Source organism: Pithys albifrons, chromosome 3 (genome assembly GCF_047495875.1).
Source record: "Pithys albifrons albifrons isolate INPA30051 chromosome 3, PitAlb_v1, whole genome shotgun sequence".
NCBI lineage: Eukaryota > Metazoa > Chordata > Aves > Passeriformes > Thamnophilidae > Pithys > Pithys albifrons.
In genome coordinates, this window is record NC_092460.1 from 24,111,356 (window position 1) to 24,137,357 (window position 26,002).

Genomic DNA, 26,002 nt, shown 5'->3' on the forward strand with positions numbered 1-26,002 from the left:
AGAGGGGGGGAGGAAGGAAGAGGGGGGGAGGAAGGAAGAGGGGGGGAGGAAGGAAGAGGGGGGGAGGAAGGAAGAGGGGGGGAGGATGGAAGAGGGGGGGAGGAAGGAAGAGGGGGGGAGGAAGGAGAGGGGGGGAGGAAGGATGAGGGGGGGAGGAGGAAGAGGGGGGGAGGAAGGATGAGGGGGGGAGGAAGGAAGAGGGGGGGAGGAAGGAAGAGGGGGGGAGGAAGGAAGAGGGGGGGAGGAAGGAAGAGGGGGGGAGGAAGGAGAGGGGGGGGAAGGAGAGGGGGGGAGGAAGGAGAGGGGGGGAGGAAGGGAGAGGGGGGGAGGAAGGGAGAGGGGGGGTGGAAGGGAGTGGGGGGAGGAGGGAGAGGGGGGGGAGGGTGAGGGGGGGATGGGAGTGGGGGGGGAGGGTGTGGGGGGTGGAAGGGAGAGGGGGGTGGAAGGGAGGGGGGGGAGGAGGGTGAGGGGGGGGAGGAAGGGAGAGGGGGGGTGGAAGGGAGAGGGGGGGTGGTTGGGAGAGGGGGGGAGGATGGGTGGGGGGGAGGTTGGGATGGGGGGTGGTTGGGTGAGGGGGGGTGGTTGGGGGGGTGGGTGGGGTGGAGGGTGTGGGGGTGGAAGGGAGTGGGGGGGAGGTTGGTGTGGGGGGGGTTGGGTGGGGGTGGTTGGGTGGGGGGGGTGGAGGGGGGGGTGGATGGGTGAGGGGGGGTGGAGGGTGTGGGGGGGAGGTGTGGGGGGGTGGTTGGGTGTGGGGGGGTGGTTGGAGTGGGGGGGTTGGGTGGGGGGTGGAGGGGGGGGTGGGGGTGGGGGGGAGGTTGGGTGGGGGGGGTAGGGTGTGGGGGGGTGGTTGGGAGTGGGGGGGTGGTTGGGAGTGGGGGGGTGGTTGGGTGTGGGGGGGGGTGGGTGAGGGGGGGTGGAGGGGTGGGGGGGGTTGGGTGTGGGGGGGTGGTTGGGTGTGGGGGGGGGAGGTGGGGGGGGGGAGGTTGGGGGGGGGGGGTTGGAAGTGGGGGGGTGGTTGGTTGTGGGGGGGGAGGATGGAAGTGGGGGGGAGGAGGTTGTGGGGGGGTGGTTGGAAGGGGGGGGGTGGTTGGGTGGGGGTGGGTGGTTGTGGGGGGGGTTGGAGTGGGGGGGGAGGAAGGGGGGGGTGGAGGGGGGGGTTGGAGGAGGGGGGGAGGAAGGAAGAGGGGGGGAGGAAGGAAGAGGGGGGGAGGAAGGAAGTGGGGGGGAGGAAGGAAGAGGGGGGGAGGAAGGGGGAAACCAAAGAAAGAAGAGAAACCAAACCCAGTAAAGTCTAAGAGCAACACAGTTCAGCTGGTGATATGTAGATTAGAGGGGAAAATTCAGAACAAACACTAACAACCTTAATGAGAAACTGGAAGGACAGTTAAGTATTTGCAAGGATAATGGGCACTGAAATTAATTTGTTGGTCATATTTGTGGATAGAAACAACAACTGCAAGAGGCATTTACCTTAAAAAGCCTGGGAAAAACATCTGCTGGCTGCCCACGAATAACAAACAGACGTGAATTCAGTTTCCGTAGATTTGCATCAAGATCCTCCAGACACTGAAGCAGGAATCTGCAACGAATCATAAAGAAACCTTTATTTTCTGAGGCAAACCAGACAATGGCACAATAGAAAAAGGTAACTAAGAAGAATAATTCAACAACAATTAGGAGCCCTTGAGTACTGGGTGTGTATTTTGGTGATGCATGCACATTCACATCCAAATTACACTTGGCTTGCTGTAGCACAAGACCATATAATACAGTCAACAATCCATAATTCATAAAACCAAGCCATGCTGTCATTTCAGTTTTCAGCTCAATGCTATTCAACTCTAGAATGGACTAAACACTCTCTAGTCCTTACTAAAACTACAAGTATCTTGTCAGTCTAAAGACAAAAGAACACACGCTACAGAAACAAAACCCCAACAAACAAAAAGATAATCAGTTGTTGGCACACTGCTACTAAACTTAATCCAAGTCCCTCTTACAACACAGCAGCCTGAACTGTTACTAAAAACAGAACAACAGAGGAGTACACAGCCATAACTATCCCTTTGGCCTTCATTTATAGAAACAGCCCCTATATAACAGTTTCAAGCATCTGGGCTGTAATGTCAACTGAATTATTTGAGGAGCAAATTAGCAAATAAGGATAAAAGCAAAATGGGGGCATGGGATGCTGCAAATGTGCGAGTCTTCAAGAGAAACAGGTAGTTGCACAAAAACTACTGAAACAGGTTCATGTGCCGAGATTTATTAGTGCATACAGTAACTAAACTCCACTGGTGAAAGTTGTTTGGAGAAAGAGATAAAAACAAAAGGAAGGAGAGCAAAAAAAACCCTCTATCTTCCAACCAGCTGGAAACAGATATACTGGGGGTCTCCAGGTTAGTGTCCTTCCCCTGGACTCCTCTCCAGTGCAACAAGTAGCTGCCCCATGGTATCTTTTTTGTGTGATCAGCAGGTCATGGGAGGTGATCCTCTCCCTCTACTCTGTCTGCTGAGGCCACGCCTGGACTGCTGAGTCCAGTTCTGGGCTCACCAGTTCAAGAAAGACAAGGAACTACTGGAGAGGTTCTGATGGAGGACTACAAAGATACTGAGAGGATTGGAACATCTCTCTTATGAGGGCTGTGTAGCCTGGAAAACAGAACTGATGGGGGACCTTATCAATGCATACAAATATCTTAAGGGCAGTGTCAAGATGATGGGGCCAGACTCTTTCAGTGGTGCCCAGCAACAGGACAAGGGGCAAGAAGCACAAACTGACATACAGGAAGCTCCAACTGCATACAAGGAAAAACTTCTCTGAGGGTGACAGAGGACTCAAACAGGCTGCCCAGAGAGTCTGTAGAATTTCCTTCTCTGAAGATACTCAAAATCCACCTGGACATGATCCAGTGAAACCTGCTCTGGGTGAACCTGCTTTAGCAGGGTGAATTGGACGAGGTGATCTCCAGAGGTCCCTTCCAACATCAACCATTCAGCGATTCTGTGTAGAAACGTATTTCTCACCAGGAGCTGCTCAAACCCTCTCAGCCATTCCTTCTGACAAAGCTGCTGGCACTCACCAAAGCAGATGCTGATCAGGGTAACTGCTGAGTCAGTGCCTGCTGACCTCTGAGCACACACATTATTGCCATAAATCACAAGCTACACCCAAAGGAGCAGGAAAAAAAAAAGAGGCGATTCCAACACTGTAGGCTTTACCCCTGAGAAAACCTGCTGTAACAACGCTACATGCAGGTGCAAGGGCACAGTGGTAACACCTCAGGAGCAACTGCCCTAGAGCAAGGAGGGAATGCAGTGCCACAGAGGCTGGAGGTTACACCTAGGGGAATGCACAGAGCTACCATGGAAGGGCAGGCAGCTCTACTGCAAGGGGCCACAGCATGACAAAGACAAAGGCACTGAGCAACCAGGTTTACTAAAGACAGGAGTTCATACACACCCAGATTTTTAAGCATGAATCGTAAAAAATAACCACATACAATGAAAATGCTACACCTTCTAGGAGGGCCACAGCATACACGATTGTTGTAAACCTGCTAACATTAATTTTCTAAAGATGCAGCAATATGCAAGTATATGTGTGTATGAGCAGACTTTGCAAAGGAAAGCCTTTGGGCAGGGCTCTCTCCACGTGGGTGTGCCCTTCCAGCCTGCACAGTGGATTTTTTAGGTGAGGCACAGCGTGCACAGAACTGGCCCCACCGTTTAAGTCCTGAGGTCCATCTGCCACGGCCGAGCGAGCTAGGCAGTGATAGTGAAGTCCTCGGGACTGTCACAGCACCTGGTACTAACCGGGGCTGACCCTGCTGAGCATCCGAGATCTGACGGGATGGGATGGCAGGGAGGCATTGAACTGCCAGGGGAAAGTCCCCACTGAGACTTGAGCTCAGGTCCTTGGGATTCAGAGTCCAGAGTGCTCTCCTTTACACCACGGGACCGCCCCACAATATGTAAGTGATGCCTACCTAAAACACATTGGTTTCAATTTTATAGGGGAAAAACTTAACAAAAATAATCTCTAAAAGGCTGGGAGAACCACTCCGCAGCTGCTCTTAAACATCTAAAATGTGTGCCTCACTCAGCCTGGAAGAGTAAGAGCAGGCCTTTTGGCAGCCAGCACACAAGAATACAATGGCTGCTTGGCTGGCAAACTGTGGTTCTATGTTTTATGACTGGAACAGACCAAAAATGCCTAAACTTCTCACTTGGCTAAGTTTTGTTTTGAAATAACTCTGTGGTAGTAAGAAAAGAAAAAGAAATTCCTGTATACTCATTTTGACAGAAATAATGCAGGTGTCATTTTAAGAATCAGACTGAGAATTGGACGTGCTTCTATTGGAGAGAACTTGGGCCCCGTATTTCCAGGATAAACTCAATTCCATTTGGACTCTGAAAACTACAGCTTCCTTTTTGGACTCTGAAAACTACAGCTTCATTTTATTGTGTGAATTTTTTTTTTTGCAGCCTGGAATGACAGACATTATTCATTAATCTTATTGATGTAAACTTCACTTTCAAGGAGCATGTGCACTCACAGATCACTAGGAAGACAAACTGCAATATGGTCCTGGATACCTTTGGAATAGTCCAGAGGAAGGTTTTCTTGTGGTTTGGTTTTATGGCATTTTGTTGTTGTTGTGGGTTTTTTGTTTTGTGTTTTAAACTTAACATCATGAAGTACAGAGAGAAGGCATGAAGAGAAACTGGTGACATAAAATATTCATAACTATTCAAACTAAAAATCTGTATTTCAGGAAACTTTTTTTTTCCTCCTGGCATTTCAGTTCCCTCTATTTTCTCAACTTCTTTTCTTCCTACCTGATTGACCACAATATACAACTTCTAGTCTGGATCTGGCACAAAATCCTATTCAAGAAGATTACATGCACTGACCCAGTCTCCAATTCACATCTAAGATCCCTAAACTTGGCCTTAATACTGATTAATCTCTACTTGTTGGTTCCCCAAATCCACTCTATTATCTCTCTTAACTATCTCTTACCCCAATGGAGCATTTCAATCTCCATAAAACTCTTTTAGGTTTTCAACAAAAAGAACAGCATAGACTCAAAGTGTTAAATATATGTAGGAAGGAGCAAGAGAGTGTCCAGAACACACACACTCCCCCTCACCTCAACAAAAACCAGAACTAATGAAAACCAGGCAAACCATGGCTTGTGTTGCAAGACTCAGGGAAAGCAAACTGTTCAAAAATAATGAAACCCTGTTGACCTTATGGTATCTAAAGTAACAGCAATGAAAAGAATTCTGCTTATGACTTTGAGAATACAGATTCTGGTTACTCAGAACAAGAATGCAGCTTATTAAACATATTTGAACCTTTCAGCTGGACCAAATGTGTTATTGTTTCAACAAAATGTGCTGCAAATAATTTATCACCTATTTCATTTTCACCAGCTATATTGATGCTATACCACAACTAAAGGCATTTTCTCATCAAAGTGTTATTACAAGTTGCCTAACATAAAAGCCTTCACACAGATTTATAGAATCACAGAAGAGTTTGGATTATCTAGTCCAATCTCCACTGCAACAAGCCTTGCTCAATTAAAAGTGGACCTTCTTAAATAATTGCTTTTAGATACATCCTCTACCAAGAAACTTAATAGTCAAATCAACTACTTGTCATAAAAAAGGTTTTCTCCCCCTCTTTTTCTCACAACTACCCTTAAAACTTGCAGAAGCAGCACCTTTACCATGGTTATCTGCATGCAAAATTATTTGAGCTTTCTCTCTAAAGAGATATACCAAAGTGCTTAGAAACAGGTTCCTTTCAAAGTATAACAAAAATGGAAATGGTAAATTAGTCTGTGAACTGAAACCAAACACGAAACCTCCACCTCAAAAAGTATTTTCTTCTCAGTATATGAGCTCTTGAGGCAAAGTTTCTTCACGGCATGAAGTAAGAGCTACTACTAGGCTGGAACTCTGTTATGCTTTACACCAGACTGGGGCTGTCAGGAACTGTTTAAATCTCTCCCTACAGTAACAGGTCACATTTCTGAGTCTGCCACCTAAAACAACCTACCAGTGAATGGGAAAGCTCTCCCTTCTTCACTTTGAATGAATTATATTAACTACAGGACTTAATTAAAAAGACACAAAAAAGATACACAGATACTTTTTATCAGATTAGATCATCAGCCCAGTTTTCTGTGTCTGGTCTAAAACTTTCCTTGGACAAACCAGAAGAAGGAGATGTTCACCATCCATTTCACACCAGCAAACCACGTGAGGTACATGCACAACTGACGTGATGGAAAGAAGCAGAACAGGCTTATTGTAACGCAGGCAAAATGCTGATGCAAAGCACACCCATCTGCAAGCAACATTCTTACAGAGCATCACACAATCTGCCAGAGACATTTAGTTATAATATTCAGAAATTTTCATGAAAGTTGCTGAACACCATATCCTTTTTATTCACATAAAATCTTAACAGTTTACTCCAAGAAGTTCCACAATCTTCCCTTCATACAAGGTGTGTTTGGGGTCTAAAACAAAGTAATCATTCTGCCTCCCTACATTTTAAGGGTGATTGCCAGAAACAGAAAGCCTCATACAAACTACCATTTTAGCTACCCATGCAACTGAAATAAATTGGTACCATTAAAGCAGCTATTAAAATATTTAAATAAATAACTGTTAACACAGTTCACTATTAACAAAATGAATTAAAGTAACCACTACATCACACAACGTTCCTGGCTCTACACCATTAACATGAGTAAAGACTTTATCCAGGGCAGGAGTCAGGAGCAGTCTGTTAAAAAGTTAACACTTTCATTTGAGAGGAGTCTAGCAAGAAGGATACTTATAGACACACTATTTAAGGCTACTGTTAAGTCTTGTTTGGGGTTATTTTTAGGAGTAATAAACACTCAGAAACCCTAATCACATAGGACCATCCTTGCCAGTATGAAATCAGGACAGATGCTGAGCATTGAGGAGACTTAAAATGCCAATGACTTCTCTTTCAGGTGCCATTCACACCTGAAAATGGTTGTGCTAAGCCACCAAAAATCATTTTTCTTAACAAATCCAGATTCTGAATTTAACCATTAGCAGGCATGCCAGACTGCCCAGACACATAAAATAAAGGAATCTAGTTAGGCTTCCTCATTCTGAGAAGAAATTTAAGAATTTGAGTGAAGAAGAACAGTGCTAAAACTTGTGCCATTCCTAAGTTTGATTAAGACTTTCACCCACAACTTGTCAACTTCCAGCAATCCATCCAAACTTGTGTTTAACCTGTTTTTGTTCCATCTGCCCACTAGTCCTCATGGCAAGCCATTGATTTCCATCTCTTTGGCAACAGAAAAGCACTGTCAAAAAGAGACCTCTCATTATGGATATGTGATCACCACCCAGACTTTGTCTATCAGAATTATCTTAGGCAGCCAAATATCTGTGACTTTTATCATTCCATTCAATTGTTTTTTCCAACACTGCCATCAGATACTCCTCCTTCATGTTTCCGAGTTTAGTAGAGCTGGACTCAATAAAAAGAAAGAACATTATGTATTGTGTAACATCAACCACATTTTATTTGAGTATAATTTACAGCATTAGACCCCAATTATATTAATCACACAAATCATGCACCATTTATTTCTCTTCATGAGATAAAAGAGAGAAGGAGGGAGTGCCTTTCCTTCACACATGCTTTGCCATGTTTAGTTACGTTACTATGGAAGTTGAGCATCAGGTAAGCACACACCTCACACTCCTTTCTACAGCAATCACAATGTGAACACCAACTCTAATACCAAAACAAAGTATGAGACACAGAGAAGTATCTCAAAGTTGATGTACCTGTATACAAACATTCACTATTTTATCAGTGTATTTTCCCGTTTGATTGTCACCATCCAATGTGTCTTAGCAGTATATTCTTACAAAACTGTAAGAAGATTAAGCTCAGACAGGATTTCAGTATTATGTACACTCCCCAGCATCCTTTGGCAGGCAGCCACAGTAGTGTTTTCCTGCTACCACATCAAGGTCACAGAGCCAGGCCTTACTGGACTATATTGTTTCAACAAATACCACAGGCAACTTCCACATCCTAAAAAGGTATACAATAATACATTTCATAAAGGTATTAACCTTTAGGCTTATACACCAGAGCAGGAAAAAGGTCATGTTATTCAACTCTAGATACTTCAGTGAAGTAGCTGTGGGAGACACCTAATCTCCTGCGGGGTTGCTCGACATACAATGGAGAAAAACCCAGCTCCTTTAGAGTGCAATTCAGGGCTTCAGCATATTTCATAACTTAGCAAGACCTGATCCACTTGCAAAAACCAAAACCAAACACTGACTGTGATGTGGGCCACTTGGCTTTTTTTCCCTTTAATATTTACTACTGTTGTAATCTTCAAATAAAAGCAGAGCTGTGACAAAGGAAGAATGCAAGATACACCCAAGCCCATGTACAGGTGTAAAAGAGGTTCTCAAAAAAAAATTCAATTCTTTGAAAAAGGATGAAAAAAAGGGCTTAGAAAAATAATCAAGAGAAAGCAACATTTAAAACTTAATCTCTCCAAGCTGGGTCCTTTTGGATGTGCTTTTTTTGACCTTGAAGAGTAAAGACCATTCCACATATGGAGTGGGACGAGAATATCAACCATAGCAAGCAATACTGCTCTGTTAAGAACGACAGAATCACTTGAACCAAACCTAGCTCAAAACGCAGCATTTTCTTACTACCATCCCTCATTTATTTCTTTCCAACCAAACTACCTTTTCCAGATTAGCATTTCCCAAAGGAACGAAACACACAAATATTTTGTCTTACTCAAAAGACATTCACAATCTTTCAAAGATGAAAAAAGCAGGACAATAAAGACTACAGCCCTGGACTCCTGGAGAACTACTTCTGGCCTCTTCAAGGACCTACTTGGAGGAAACCCCTGAGTTAAGGCCCCAAAAGGCAAAGGGTTCTAAGGGAATTGGTTAATATTCAAGCCTCACTTCCCCCAGGCTAAGGACCAGTGCATCCCTATGAGTTAGAAATCAAGCAAAAGGATCAGCAGACCTGTACGGATGAGCAAGGAGTTTCTGGCAAAACTGAAACAGAAAAATAAAGTTTATGGAATGTGGGAAAAGGGACAGGCCACTTGGGAAGAATATAGGCATGGTGTCAGAGTATGCAGGGAGGTAATGAGGAATGCTAAAGTCCATTTGGAATTGAACCTAGCAAGGGATGTCAAGCACAACAAGAAGGGCTCCTTCTACACCTTCCTACCTTTTGCTAGCAAAAAGTAGAGTAGGGAAAATGGGGGCCCACTGCTGAATGAAGTGGGTGGCAAAGGATACAGGGAAGGCAGAGGTACTGAATGCTTTCTTTGCTCAATCTTGACTGCTAAGGCCAGCCCTCAGGAATCCCTGACCCTACAGGAAAGAGCAAAAGTTGGGGGAAAGGAAGACTTCCCTTGGTCAAGGAGGCTCAGATTAGACAGCATCTAGTCAAACCTGACATCCACAAATCCATGGACCCCAATGGGATGCAGCCATGAGTGCGGAGGGAGCTGACAGATGCTATTGCTAAACCAGTCTCCATCATCTTTGAAACACCACGGAGAACAGGAGAGGTGCTTACTGGAGCAAAGCCAATGTCACTCCAGTCTTCAAAAAGGGTAAAAAGGAAGACCCAGGAAACCATAGGCCAGTTAGCCTCACCTCAATCCATGGAAAGGTAAAGAAACAGCTCATCCTGGATGTCATCTCTAAGCATGTGGAGGAAAAGAAGGTTATTAGAAGTATTCAATACAGTTTCACTATGAGGAAATTATGCTTGACCAATCTGATAGACTTCCATGAGGGAAGGACTGGCTGGGTGGATGTGAGGGAGAGTAGTACATGTTTTCTATCTTGGCTTCAGCAAGGCTTTTAACACTGTGTCCTGTAACATCCTCATGGGTAAGATCAGGAAATGTGGGCAGGGTTAGTGGACAGGGAAGTGGGTTGAGGACTGGCTGAGCATCAGAGGACTGTGACCAACAGTGTAGACCAGTTAGAGGCCTGTAGCAAACAGTGTTCCCCAGGAGTCACTACTGGGTCCACTCTTGTTTAATGAACTCAGTAGTGACACAGAAGAAAGGACAGAGAGTACCCTCAGCAAGTGTGCTGATGATACAAAACTGGAAGGAGCGGCTGATACACCTGAAGGCTGTGCAGCCACCCAGTGAGACCTGGAGAGGGTGGAGAAGAACACAATTCAGTTCAACAAAGGCAAGTGTAGGGCTGTGTAGGGAGGAATAACCCCAAGTATTGGCACAGGTTAGGCACTGACCTGCTGGACAGTAGCTCTGTAGAGAAGGATCTGGGATTCCTGGTGGACAACATGTTAACCACAAGGCAGCCATGTACCCTCATGGCCAAGAAGGCCAGTGGTACCCTGGGATGCATTAGGAAGAGCACTGCCAGCAGGCTGAGGGAGGTGGTCTTTCCATACTACTCTGCCTGGTCAGGCCACATCTGGAGTGCTGTGTCCAGTTCTGGACTTGCCAGTTCAAGAAAGACAAGGACTACTGGAGAGGGTTTAGAGAAGGACTACAAAGATAATGAAGGGCTTGGAGCACCTCTCTTATGAGACCTGTGTATCCTGGAGAAGAGGCAGCTGAGAGGGGATCTTATCCATGCATACAAATATCTTCAGGGCGGTGTCAGGCGGATTGCGCCAGACTCTCTTCAGCAGTTCCCCGGCGACAGGATATGGGGCAATGGGCACACAGTGAAACACAGAAAGCTACATGTGAACATGAGGAAAAACTTCTTCGCTGTGAAGGTGAGAGATCACTGAACAGGCTGCCCAGAGAGGCTGCGGAGTCTCCTTCTCTGCAGATATTCAAAACCCACCTGGACATGATCCCATCCAAGCTGCTCTGGGTGCACCTGCCCCACCAGGGTGGGGAGTTGGACTGTATGATCTCCAGAGAGCCCTTCAAACATCAACTATGCTGTGATTCAGTGAAATAGCAATCTGGATTTGGTTCCTATTTTGTGAGCCATACATCACAGCAAACAGTGTATTTAGCTTCTATAAAGTCTAGATCTTAACTTCACATTCGAAGGGCACCTATTACTCATCTAAACTATTCCCATATAACCAGAAACATCTCAGATTACTTCATGTTACAAAGGTCAGCCTTCTGGTGATAGGAGACTAACAGGCTCACAGCTTCCTAAATCTCTCTCTTCCAGTGTCTTCCATTCTTTAATACACATATTCTGTGCTTATTTTTTTCTAATCCTCTAATTCCAATCTGATAAATCAAAGTCTTTATTGTTTGTCTTTAACTCCTTATGCCTGCTCTTCCAGAGAGAAACTGGTTGGATCCAAAAAGGAAAACCCAAGAGCAAACAAATTGTACTGGGAATAGCTGAGGAAATATCACCTAAGAGCAAATTACAAAACTAAGTTACTTGAGAATACAGATATGCTCATATATAAAGAAATTGAAAACACCCTATTCTCATGTACTCAAGTTCTCTTATTTAAACAAGCAGCTCATAAGGCTTGATGTAATTAAAGCAGAGCTGGTCTGCTTTATAAAATAGTTCAGCCACGTTAATTTTGGCAATCTAAGCTGTCCATGAGAAAGTAACAGCTATGGCTCATTTCAAAAGAGCAAGCACGATAAAAGCACTCTTACAAGATAGTGTTGCAATCTGATTCTGAAGGACAGATTTTACACTGCCCTTCACTTTAATAAAACCCATTTACTTTACTTACATTAAAGTGACCTTTCAAAGGTTATTATTAGTGCTAGCAAAATTTTGCACAATTTTAAGTTTCTCAGAAATGAAACACTGTAAAGTAACTATATTTCTCAACTATACTGAATAAATTGCAAGTCCTTAAGGTACAATTCCATGATCTCTGGCTTCCCACATCTGAAAATTCTATTAAACTAACAAGAGAGAATTAATGATAGAGCTGACATCCTTTAGCAAGCACAGAAATTAGTAGAAAGTTTGGAAATAGAAAAAAATACTGAAGCTATTCCTGGAAATCTTAATTAAAATTGACTAGTGCTTGCCTTATGGTGCTCAGACATTCAGCATTGCCTTAACTTCCCATTGTTTCTCTTATGAATCAAAAGGTCAAAGTTTTCTGAACTGGTCTTTCAAAACTGAAATTGGTCATTTATAGCTGAATACAAGGTAAATATAATCAAAATGTATTCAGGCTTTTCAGTAATCATGTAGAAAAAAGATCATAAAAAAATCCCAAACAAACAACAAACACAGATTTGTTGATCATGTTCCATAAATCCCAAAAAACTCCACTTTGTCCCAAAATTTCTTAGTGTGTGGGTGGGTAGACTAATGGAGGAACTTCATGCTGCAGGGCCTTCCATCTCAAAGAAGAGCCGGCACAGAAGACACACAGAGCTCAGCATTGTAACTCCTGGAAAACAGAACTGAAGAATAGCTCAAGATTCAATAGATTAAAAAATCCAGATAACCTCTGGATAAATGTGCCATCTTCATCTGCCAGAACTGCAGAAGTTCTCTGCAATATTGAAGGTCAGGACGAACAGAATTCACCTGAAGTAACTAAACTCATCTGGAAAAGTTACATAGTACAATTAAGTAGAAGATTCTGATAACTAAAAAGTGAAATTCAGTCATCTCTGGAGAAGCCACAGGAGTTTAGGTAAAAAAAATTATTTTATGAAGAATGACAACTTTACTATAAAAACTGTTTCTGCATTTCCCCTGTCTAACCATTCCTCTCAGAAGACAGGAATGAATTCAATCCAAAATTGACTTCCTGAACTCCAGGGAGACTTTTTTTATTACTTTGTTGAAAAAATAAAGGTAGACAACTGGAGAACATCATTCTACACAGAATCACTGTATTTTTTCCAGTTTGCTTGTTCCAGAATCAGAATTAACAGCCAAACAGAAGATGCAGACAGGAACACTGCCAATCTAAAAAACATAAAAAACAAAAAGGGGTGGGGAGGGCACAGGCACCAAGCCCATCTTCCTGAAAGTGAATAAACTTTGTTGGAAACAAAGTAGTTAAAATAAGCAGAGCTGAATAGCAACAGAAACTGTTGGCATTCCAGAAAATACTGGTAGTATCATAGAATGCCCTCAGCTGGAAGGGACCTCCCTGGATCTCCGAGTCCAACCCCTGGCTCTGCTCAGGACAGCCCCAGGAATCACACCATGTGCCCAAGAGTGTTATGCAAGTGCTCCTTGAACCCTGGCAGGCTTGGTGCTTGACCACTTCCCTGGGAAGCCTGTTCCAGTGCCCAAGAAAGATTTTTAAGAAAAGGGGCTTTTCCCTGTTGTTTTAACTCCAAACTTATTTCTATAGACAAAATTGATAGGGCAAGACTCGTAGTCTCTGAACTCTGGAAACTTAATCAGCAATGATAAACATTATGACTATGCAGAACCTTCAAGCAAAATGAGATGTTCCCCACTAGTGGCCAAACTGAATATAAACAAACCTTATTTACTTTAATCCCCCAACATCAAACCAACATCAAGAGGCAAGACCAAAGAGAGAGGGGAGGGTGGGGGAGAGCAGGAGAGCAGGGGGAGTCCACAAAGCCTGTAGCTTGCATTGTTACATAGCTCATAACCTGATCGTTTCCTTATAGCACTTTTAAGGAGTGTGTTTCAATATGAATCAACAAATATAGTTTCGTAAAGTAGGTCGTTGCTGCAGCAACCAGGCGGCTGTTTGGACTACTCCCTGCCACAATGACCTACTTTTCCAGTTATATGTAACTGTTATAGTAAGAGACGAATTTTCCTTCCCTGTGCAGCTGCTCCGAGAGGATTCCCGCACCGCAGCTGAACTTTATTCCTAACTGGGACAGAGAGAGGCTTCATGTGAGCAGGTACAGGCAGCAGGTTGGGTCTGCTCCTCTGTGTCATATTTAGAAGCGTTGGCGGCTAAAGGTTAAGTGAAACTGAATATGTGCTCAGAGTTCAAAAAGTACCAACCAGTGCTCAAAGCTGGAGGAACTGATAAAGAATGGAAAGGAAAGGTGCGAAAAGGAGCAGCAGCTTGTGAACAGCGTGTCCCCTGCCACAGTCAACAGCTGGCATCAAACTTGGGCACAAACAGGCTGCTCCAGCACCACCAGCCAAGACAAGCTAATGGACCCGATCCTTTATTACAGGTCTAAATAATTAAATCTGCATAAATGAAAAAGGCTGATGAAGGGCAGGTAAACCTAACAGGTTTTTAAACCCTATTTAAACCTGCATGGACTGGAGAGGGGAGATAATAAAGGTACCACACAAATCCAGAAAGAAATGTTGACAATTACATGATTTCCTGTTTATAGTTGCTGTAAATGACCATAGCCTTATGACAAAGAAAAGAAGATCCACAATGCAAGTTTTCATTGAACTGTATCTTGTAAAGGAAATAATTATCTCTGTAGAAATAAGCCTGCAAGGCTTCAAACATCAGTCACACTGACTTGTACTTAAGTGTTTTTGATTAATTTATCCAAGTTCAAAAGCTTCCATTCGAGGTCAAAGCTGGGACACAAGAACACCAACACTGCCATGCAAAAGACAACTCGTTCCAAGAAAAGGCAAGCTGGGCATTACCATTTACTACACCCTAATCAAAACTCCAGTCAACAGATTCTGACAGATACAGCCCACAGGATGGAAGCAGAAAAACAAAGAACATACAGAAAAGCTGTCCAAAAGTTACTTTACTTTATATCTTCTTAAAACTTCTAAGCTCGGCAGGAAAAACACTGCACTTGGTAACAATATGGTGCAGCTGATGGAATAATTTTTGGAATTTCCCCCACACTTTGACTTGGGAACAAATTATATATATTGAGATACTGTTTCTGAAAATCTCATACTCTTCAAATAGAATATAAAAACATCCACCCAACACCCCTAAAAATTATTTTTCACTTTATCACTGCACTTGACAAGCCACAGAGCAGGAACTGCAAAGGTAGGATTCTGGAAGAAAGAAGGTCTAGTAGAAGAAAAAAACCTGTATTGTTATGAAAAAACAGGAAAGGCTGCTGCAAGAACAACACATAACTAGTAACACTTCTCAATTTGAAAGTATGACCTCCAGCACCAAAAACGCAAACTCCATTGTGCTGTCTCATATGGAAGTAGTAAAGAATGGGAGTAAAATTTGTAGCAAGTGCAGCATTGAAGAACTTTACCTTGGAAAACGAACACAGTATTTCAGTGTTGGCACTGCAAAAGGCAGGTTGGAGGGTTTTATATTTCAAAGAATGCAGAAAGACAAATTCTAAAATGTAAAAATAGGGAGGTGCACATTTTCCCCCACAAACTCACAGTTTTCTTCAGTTGGTTAAAACTTGGTTGTAATAATGCCAAGGTCATGGGTTCAATCCCCCATATGGGCCACTGACTTAAGAGTTGGACTCGATGATCCTTGTGGGTCCCTTCCAACTCAGAATAGTCTGTGATTCTGTGAAAAATACACTACTGACGAAAAAAGTACTTCTCACCAGAGTATTTACTGGCAAGTTGCTTACAGAAAGGAAACTTCAATCAAATGAAAAACACTATACTACATAATCAAAACTAATTTTATATAGATTATGAAAGCCTTGAAATAAAAGGGGGAAATATACCACAATTAAAGCTGAATTATCAACATCACAACAATTTACAACTTTTTCTTTTGTCATAAACTGAAGAAACTACACATTAGCAGATGCTTCCAAGTCATATCAATGAAAGAGTATGCTGGAGAGAAAAAAAGTGTCTCATAGCAAGTCATTTAAAGAAGGGTTCACAGGATTAGGGATACACTGTGCCATGCTATCCAAAAAGAAACAGCTAAAGCACAGTAAACTAGACTTTATTAAGCCTGTCATCTACTGAAAAATAACAATGGAAAGTGACAGGAATTATCCCTAGGCAACACAAATAAAACAAATAATTCAGATGCCATCCTTTGCTAGATCACCCTCATTAAGACTTGGATGGGTTAGACTTCTGGAGTTCACTAATAGCAAGACTCACAAAAACAAAGAACAACATTGAAATGCATCCTTCTCCCCAGTCAAGACCATTCTAAAACCTAGATGGCAAAAATGACTCTGTAGAATATTTTCTTTTAAATGCATGTCTCAGTTTCACAGATGTAGAGTCATGCTTTTCCCATGAGAGGGGAAAAGCAAAAAACAGCAGGTAATCTCTGCTAAAAGCTGGAATGTTTTCTTCTACTTTAAGACTCCTAGAGAAATAAAGAGAGCTTGTTTATTGCTTATTCTCTAGAATATATGAAGAAAAAAAAAAGGAAAAAAATCACTTGATGCCACAGAATTTACAGGCAGAAAATTTCAACTCAGAGGAAACTCACAAGAGAACACAGGAAAGGCAACATTTACTCCATTCTTCAATGACTCCAGTATCTTGGAAATCAAATCATTAACTATTTTCAATGCCAGCTGCTCTGTAAAATGTCATCTCAACTCTCTGTACGCCTCTCCAGTACCTCAGAACTGCTCAGATTGTGAAACTCAGATAAAGCTTGTCATGGTGTTCTGTATCTTTAGTGCATGGCAAACTTGTAACCAGGCAGACCATGATCATGCTTTAGGAAGTACAGAAGGCAGGAAGCAACAAGCAGCCTACATGAACAAGTTACCTGTTTGTTTATTCCTCTTTCTAAAGGCCTCCTATTTCTTTAAACCACTAATTTGCCCCCCTTTGCTCTGTCCCCCTCAATAGTTCACCCTCCACCTACAAGGTCAGGAGAAAACTGTCACTGAGAAACACAAAAAAACCCCCAAACCTGCAAGCACTGAACTCACGAGTTCTTTATTATAAAAAATAAAGCATTTCCTAGGTCATGGATTTTACACTTTGGACTGATAACAGATAGAAAAATCCAAGTTTTCCTTACTGGAATTGATCCTAAGTCATCTGTGCTGTAGACATTTCACTTCCATCACTGAAGATTCTAACAGGTATTCATTCACACTTCACAACTTCCTCATTTGAGCTTAAACAGAATTTTTTGGTTTTCATTTTGAAGGGAAAAGGGTTTGTGTTCTGAAAGAATAAACTTAGAGGGAAGAATTTTATAGCTATGACTTTTCATGTCTGTGAAAGAGCCACAAAAATTCTTAGAGATGTTAGAGAAGAAATGCATGTGAGTGAAAAGGAAATGTTTTCCTACAAATTAGGAAACACAGACAAAGTAAATTTCTAAAGCAGGTCCAGAAAACTTCTCTAGTTTAGTTGCAGGAGGAAGCAATGCATAACAAGCCTGTCAACACAGAAATTATCTTTGTAGGACACATCCTAAGCAGTGTCCAACAGTAAGAAATGTCTCCATCTCTGATAATCTGAATAGGTTTTGTTTTATTGCTGGAAACTTGTTGCATTAGCACTTTTCGAAGAGATTATAAGCAACAGTTTGACACCGGAATTTACTTCTGAAACCCCGAGTATTTTGAAATTCTTATTTTCTACCCAGGTTTACCAGCATCAAATTTCAGATCTTTCAAATACTAATGAAATTTTAAAAAAAAATAAATTAAAAAATAAAAGTAACAGAATTTTTAAAAAATATGCTGTTTTAGGAAGTTCTGTTCACTGAAGCTCAGCTACTGTCTAAACTCATGCTAACAAAGCTTACCTGTTCATTTTTATTATCTCCACTAGTAATTGGCATGCTCTGGATTTGTAACTGCTCCTAAAGTACAGACACACACACAGACTTTTGCCACAGCTATCTCCACTTACACACTTGAAACTGAAATATTGATCTGCCCTTTCCAGAAACATTTAGGCCCACAAAACTCCCAAGTAAAGAAAGCAAATGCTTTATGGTGACCTGAAAAACAAATGCAGGCTCCTGGGTTAGAAGAACATTGCAGTTCACCTCCTGACCCAGATTGCAAAGAATGTGAAAGCCACAAGTACACAGAGCACAAAAATTAACCCTGCTCCACATTAAATTAAGAGTTCTGAAAAACTTAAGTGAAATGTATTGCACCAGAATACCATGAAGTTCTTACCCTGGTAATCAAACCCAGTCCTTTCCTAGAGATAACCAAACGTACAGCTACTAAATCTGCTAAAATGTGATATGCAAATTACTAAGCCCAAGGAACACAAAGCCACTTACTCTCACACTACTTACACAACTAATTCATGCTCAAGCTCACTTTTGCCTTTTTAGGTGACTATGGGAAGGTCACAAGATTCCCTAAAGAAAAGAGTTTCTTTCAATATGCAAATTAATACATCACAGATTTTAGTTTGACTTCTACACTGAAAAAATGGCTGACTTTGCTGGCAGCTTGACCTTCATCCTATCACAGGTTATATAACTAACCTGAAAACCTGCCAGGCACTGAGACAGAGTATGGAAAAAAAGCACTTTTGAAAATAAGGGCTTCCAATCTGTAGATACACTGTCAGAAACTAAAAAGTTCAGGCAGTACACAATGATAAACAGGCTTTTCTGCAATATTTGCATAATATGTTTAAAGTGTAGCTTCCATTGGTAGGAACAAAGTCATCTGGAAGACAATATATTTCATTGCATTAAAATGGCCAAAAGAGAATGATAAGATATAAAATAATTTGCTTTGAAGAACTGTTGCAGAATTCATTGAGGCTGCTACACTGATCAGTTTAGGAAATGAAAAAAAAATAAAATTCTGCATTCTTGACTGCCTAAAACCAGTTGCTTTTGCAGTCACCACAGATGGTGTTTCTTGGGGGTGATCACCCTTCTCTTTTGTGACCAGAGCAGTAACACTGTAAGTTGCAGACAGATCACCCCAACCTACTCAAATAAAGAATGCAGTCTATTGATACTTAGATAAAATAAAAGTAGATTACTGGTCTCAAGAGAAAGAAGAATGAAATAATACTATGGATTTGTTTCAAAACTACATTTCTCCCTTGGCACTCAAAGTCCACCCACTACTCTTACATATCAAAAACACTCCACCCAGATCTTCTCTTGAGATGCACAAACCTGGAAATCAGTGATACAAAACCAGTGTCTAAAACCTCCAAACATCTTACCTTAGGAATTAATATTCCTTCAAGATCAGTTTTGCAGTCAAAAACTGAATTGTATAAATGCTGACTAGAATTTTTCTGTCCTGTAGTAACTTCAGTTTGGAAAAAACAACTTACTGAACACATAGTATAAAATTGGATTTGCAGTACCACCTGCTCCCTTCAGACTAACCAGTGTAGTTTTCTAGTCCAATTTAATAATACTTACATTACAAAATGTGGTGATACAAGATCAATCACCAAAAGAAGGAAACAAGGACAGTGCAATTTCTCAGCCAGCAGGTTTATTTCTCACATTCTGACAGATTGACAAAAAATAAATTGTGCCTTTTCCCTAACACAGTAAAAGGCCAATACTTATTTTCAAGAATGTAACTTCGAAAGGTGTCAGCAAATGGCAAACCACAGAAGAAACCAATAAACCTCTTCCAAAACACACCCTGAGGTTACTACACACATGAGCAATGCAGGCCACAGTTACATACATGGCCACGTAGTATGGCCCAAAACTAAACTGCCACTGCAAGAAATGGTACCTGCCCTTCCCACTCTTTGTCTCTTCACCACTGCTACTGTGACCTTTTTGCTGGCACAATCTGCCACAGAGCTAATCCCACCAAAACTGGTAATTAATCTCTTTTGGACAGATTGATGAGCTGAACTGGCTCACCACAGGGCTGTATGCCATCATAAAAGGGTGGAACCAACCCTTTCATCAACAGTGCAGGATTAAACCCATGAGGACACACGTCAGCGCTGCAGTGACGTACTCTGGAAATCACAGGACTCGATCATATAACACGAATTATAGAGGGAATCGCTGAACTGCAGACGCTCCATCTCAACACGCAATTTCTGAAAACAAGCTACAGAATTTTTACAGATTATTCACCCTCAATGTAGTGGGCTGGTTGGACAACAGTGCCCCAAGTGGCACACGCTGCACTAAGTTGAAGCTACTCATTAAAGTGTATGATAGGCTCTATTGCGTTTGCATTGCCAGGTTTTGGTGGCAGGGGGTCACAAGGGTGACTTCTGTGAGAAGCTCTGGAAACTGCCCCCAGGTCTTCCTGGGCCAGGGCCAGACAGACCTGCTGCTGGCCAAGGTAGCACCTCTGTGGAAACTTAAAAAGAGGAAACAGTTACTGCTGAGGAACAATTGCAGCCAGGGCACAGTGAGAGTGTGGTACAGGAACAACTCTGCAGACACTCAGGTCAGGGAGGGAGGAGGGTGAGCAGGTATTCCAGAGCTGAGATTCCACTGCAGCCCATGGTAAAGACCATGGTGGGGGAGGCTGTTCCCCAGCAGCCCATGGAGGTCCATGGTGGAGCAAATATCCACTTGCAGCCCATGGAGGATGCCACACTGGGGCAGGTGCGTGCTCAAGGGAGGCTGTGACCCTGCAGGAAAACCACTGCTGATCAGGCTCCTGGCAGGACATGTGGGGAGAGGAGCCCATGCTGGGGCAGGTTTGCTGACAGGACTTGGGCACCCAACACTGGACCAGTCAGATCCTTAAGGATGGCACTCCATGGAAGGGATCTATGGCAGAGCAGTTCATGAAGAACTGCGACCCATGGGAAGCACTCACGCTGGAGAAGTTTGTGGAGGACTGTCTTCCCTGGGAGGGATCTCATGCTGGAGCACGGGAAGAGTGTGAGGGGTCCTCCCTCTGAGGAGGAAGGTGGAACAAAGACAACATGTGATAAACTGACCAAATCCCCCATTCCCCATATCCCTGTGTTGTTGGGCAATAGCAGGCAGAGAAAATGGCAGGGAAGTTGAACCTGGGAGGAAGGTGCTTTAAGAGTTTAGTTTAATTTTCATTACCTTATTCTGATCTGATTGGTGATAAATTAATTTTTTTTCCCCATGATGGCAATTGCTAAATGACCTCTCCTTGTCCTTCTTGTCATATTTTCCCTTCCCTATCCAGCTGAGCAGGCAGCGCTAAGGCACCTTTGGTGGGTTTGATGTTAAATATTTCATAAATCAAACAGATTTTCATCCTAAGTGCTACACAATGAAAACAAATGTAAAGGGTGTCTTTAGCAAAGGAAATAATAAATATTTCAGTGCATTCTTTTTTATATACCAATCATGCCACCAAAATTAACACAGTATAATACACAAATTTTCCCTGCCTGAAGTACAGATATGAAACAAACTATTTGCAGAATGATTGTGTTGCCAAACTTTCTCCACCAGTCCCCCATTCAAGCATATAAGACTAAACATACTTACAGAGGCTGAAACTATAGGCACATTTTCAAAAGCAGATGCACAGAATAGCAAAATTAAATAGATACTACCGAAGGATGTATTATTTTTTTTAAACAGGTTCCAATTTCCATAAATTGCAGTGATTGTCCTGGAAATAAAACTGTTTGGGGTTTTTTTGGCTCAGGTTTTCATTTTTAAAATGCTTGAAATACAAGTGTAAAAAATAAAAAATCACATCTTTTCTTTCTCCTAAATCAATAGCACTATCTGCCACAATAGCAGCAGCTCACTTCTCAGCATATCAACATTCTCACAAAATCTAACAGATATACAAAATAAATTTTATTACTCTTATTTTAAAAATGAAATTTGTTCTCTTCAGGAATGATTAAAAAAAGAAATACAAGGATTGGCAAGATTACACTATCCATCTTTATAAAATCAATCACTGCCCACCGGCGTTTTAACCAGCATATCAAAGACACTCAAAAAGACAAACTAAAAGTAGTAAATTATTACCCAAAGTAAATTCTTATGCAGCAACTAACAGAATGTTTGCATTTCTTTTCAGGTATTGTGATCAACTGCCACATTCTACTAAACCAGGGCTAAATGAAACCCTCTCCTAAGTGATTTTGCTCAACATGAGATCCCACACTCCTTAATATGGAAAAGTCTGTGAGCACAAACCGACACGTTTTTTCAGAAATAGGTAACGATTCCTTGTTGGAATATGCAAGTTACGCTCTTTGTCTGCTCTGCTGACATGATTAGGTGCAGGCTGATTCTGGTGCCAGCTGTTTAATGGCAATTGACAAAACTTTCTTAAGAGAGTGTTAACTCAATTTTCCATTTAGCATCTCCCTCCACCATTTCTCCCCCACTTTTATGGCACTGAATAACTTCTCTCTCTCAAGTGTTGATCTGTGAAAAATGCTGTGAGCTCATTACATTGAACAAACAAGTCTCAACGAAAGCACATCTTGATTTATGTGACAACTTGAAAAAAAAAAGAGCAATAAGAAGAAACTGAACAAAAAGAAAAAAACATAAAGTGAGTTGAGGGAGGCACTGGCATTTGTTACGTAGCATTCATGAATTTAGAACAGGTAGGCTGAATGCCAGGAGAAAGGAGGTCAGTAAGACCATGTGACTGCTTAGTAATTACACTTGCTCAATAGTGCAATTACACAAAAATATTAGTTCCCAATTGTTACATGACTGTTTAAAAAGTTAATCAGAAAGCACATATGTAGTAAAGGTTGCTATTTGCCAGATTTAAGACGTATTTGTTAAAATAAAGTGTAACTTGTGACACTGCAGAGTGACAATACCCTTACACAAACCCAAACCTCCTGGTTTCCTGTGTTCTTTCACCATTTTTCCTCATATCCATCGTGTGAGTCACACTCGACAAGAGAAGAGTTTTGCCCAGGGCATTAGGACCATAAACTAACCAGAACATCAACTCTTGGTGTTAAACAACACAAATTAAGAAAGGACCAATGTAAATTCCCACCAGAAGATTAAACTTGACCCATGTTCCTAATGCTGAAGGGCTTCTGCTCCTAGTCTCAAATAAAATGTTTTTGACTAATTCAACATCCTACTCCACAGGCATGTAAGCAATTAGCTTGATTACGGCCATCAAGTGACCAAGAACATAAAATGCCTGATCATTAATTACAGGTGTCAAATGAGAATGGCAAACCAAAAAACTGCATCATAAGCCTTGTATAAACATACTGTGATTGCGTGGTTTGCACTGGTTAAAAATAGCTCAAACAACTGGAACCTAAAATGGATTCATACTAAACTAGTAACTATTGATTTAAATACAAATTTATTAAAACAATCGTAATAAACATACAGTTTAAGCAGCCAGTTAGTCTATAAAGTTATTGTACTTTTAAACTTGAAAAAACCCTGAAGATCTCACAAAATCAGGCTATGCAGGCAGCAAGATTTCCTACTCAAACCCATGGGCAGCCTGTGCCTTGAAGGTACTTGAGTCCCAGGAGACAGTCTGAAGTGCTTTGGATAAGAGAGTTGGAATCTACCCAAAAAATTCCATCCCTCTACCCAGCAACTAAAATAAGGTGGCTTTCTTCAAATGCAAAATGCAGTGGAGGGACTAGTTGTCTAGAACACTGTTAAAGTAAACCACCCAGCAAAAATATCACACACAAACGTACTCGGGGACTGTACCAGCTAATGATCGTATTCCACAGTCATTGAAGAACCAGGGCAATAGCACGCAAGACATGAACTTCCTTCTGCTAGAATCAAAGTTCACATTTGTTTCTCGCTCACTAGATCAGAAAATATAATCAAAAACTCTTTAGCACTTCAATTGCAAAGCACATTAGAGATTATGAAGTATTCTTAAGCCATGTGATTTCCTTAACACTTAAGACTTGTGCCAATTGCCCACATTCTTTTAAAACATAAGTAGCTGTTCGTGCTTCATCCACAGAACTAAGACCTCTAAGCTTCTTTATGAAGTCAAAACGTTATTCAAAAGAACTTATCACCTTCCAAACAAAAACAATTTAGAAGTAGCTATAGAAGAAAGGTGTATCATGAATCTTAGATAAGGGAATTATCTAACAATCATTATTCTTAACAGGTATGAATGTTAATTTTTGTCAGTGAAAATGGAATAACCATTAAGTTAAACTCCACAAAAAGCACTTTCAGAATTTCTATCTCCTGAAAACCAGAAATAGGACCACAAGGAAAACTTCTCAAAATGTGGAGAAAACCCCCACAAACCTCCAAAGGCAAGTTACCTTGTTGGTAAATTATTTAATGATTTTTTGAAGTGAACTGAAACGTATCTAAACTCTGTCATTCTTCTATGATGTAACGTTAAGCCAAGTTTCATTGTGCTTGTTCCATAATTAGGCAACGTCTCAGCACTGCAGTCTGGGCAGGCGAAGTCCACAAGCATTTCAAGTTCCTGACACTGGATGGACAGATGACACACGAACTGTCCTGCGTTATCAACCCTTTTAAAAGGGTAACAATTTTCAGGTCCTTAGTGATGTTTTAACTAATCTCACATGACAAGCATGCACAGAAGCCCCATTAACCTCTGCCTCATTATGGCACACATTCAGTGTGCAAGCGTCAGTCACAATTCCACAGTAAATTTCATTTCTATATTCAGCAGGAGGATTACAATTGGCTTGAAGGTGTAGGGAGAGATCTGCATGTTCCGGAAAGGGACAGGGCATACCAAATCTGTCAGAGTTCAAGAAACGTTTGGACATCGATCTCAGTGGAATTCCTGGGGTTGTCCCGTTGCAGGGCCAGGAGCTGGACTCTATGATCCTCGTGGGTCCCTTCCAACTCAAGATACTCTATGACACCCTCCCCTGCAGGAACGCTACTCCGAGAAATTACTTTCGAGCTAAGCCAGCAGCATCACAGTTCTTACAGTTCAGAGTCACCCTGGGGTCCGGCTGCCCAGAGGTCCCGACACAGGGCAAGGCTCCCTACGGTGCTTCCTGTTCGGCCGCAGCCCCGCTCCGAGCTGCGGCCGCGGCGGGCCCCGAACCGGCGCCCTCGGGAGCGGAACGAACGCGGAGCCCCGTGCACGGCCGCAGGAGCCGGGCCTGGGCCGGATACGTAACAGCGGCGCGGCCGGGCGGGAGGGCGAGGGAAACGGCGCTGGCGGCGGCCCAATCGGGCGCGGAGGGGAGGGGATGGCGGGGAGGCAGCGTGACCGCATACATAACGCGGGATTAGGGCCCCGCGGAGTCCCGCACTCACCGCCACCTGTTGATGCCCACGTTGGAGGAGCCGGCGAACCAGGGGTCTAGAATGTAGACGCAGCGCACCGTGTCGGCGCCCTGGATGCATTCCCGCAGCGCCGGGTTGTCGTGGAGCCGCAGCCCCTTGCGGAACCAGTGCACAGCATTCACCCCCATACCGGGCGCGGGCGCTCAGCGGGAACCGCCGCTGCCCGCGGGGCCGCTCATGGCCCGGCAGCGCCGGGCGAGCACGGACGGGCAGACCGCGGGGCCTCGCTGCGGGCGGTTCTAGGACCCGGCGGACACGGCAGGAGCGGCCGCCCGGCGGGGACGCATCACCCCGAGGGGCCCCCACGCCGGGGGGAGCGGGTCCGAAGGGACGGAGCGCTGCGTGCGGCGGTGGCTGCGCGGCGGTGAGAGCGCCCTGCCCGCGGGAAACGCCGTCCGTGCCGTGTCCCGCCGCCTCCGCGCCGCTCGCCCTGTGACTTCGCCGGCCGCGGGGCGCGCCGCCGCCCCGCCCCGCCCCCCGCCCCCCATTGGCCGGCGCCGCGCCCACGTGACCCCGGGCCCTCACGTTTCTGCGGTGTGTCCGGTACCGGCGGCGCGGCGGGGTCTGTCGGCGGCTCTGGGGGACACAGCGCGCTCACCGGGGCGGGACGCGGCCGGCGGAGCGCACGATCCCGGCGGGAATACCGCGCACCGGGGCGGCGCAGGGCAGGCGAGCGGCGGCGGGGGCGGGGACGCCGGGCCACCCCCCCGGCGGGACCCGGATGAGCACGGGGCCGCGGGGCACTCTCGGGCCCGCGCGTTCCTGCCGGGAGGCGCACGCACGCGCGCGCGCGCCCGCCGCCCTGTTATGTATAACGCCCCGCGCGCGACCGCGGCGGGGTCGCGCCTGCTCACCACTGACACACCACCCGCTCACACCCCCTCC

General features: G+C 43.6%; 1 protein-coding gene across 3 annotated transcripts in view; it reads right to left on the reverse strand.

Moving 5' to 3' along the window:
* The window catches only part of CRY1 (cryptochrome circadian regulator 1), a 41,719-nt gene extending 15,978 nt beyond the window's left edge, over positions 1–25,741 (reverse strand). The window contains exons 1-2 of one of the 3 annotated variants that reach the window (XM_071551008.1): positions 25,643–25,741; positions 1,471–1,579 (exon numbers count right to left, since the gene is read on the reverse strand). Coding sequence is in view for 1 of the 3 variants with exons in the window: in XM_071551007.1 (XP_071407108.1) it covers positions 1,471–1,579; positions 25,088–25,245 (267 nt within the window). In the remaining 2 variants the exon portion in view is untranslated. Of the gene's footprint in view, positions 1–1,470; positions 1,580–24,752; positions 24,774–25,087; positions 25,573–25,642 lie in introns of those variants that run through there. The other 2 variants (XM_071551007.1, XM_071551009.1) reach the window with 2 other exon arrangements.
* Between the last annotated feature and the right edge of the window lie 261 nt (positions 25,742–26,002).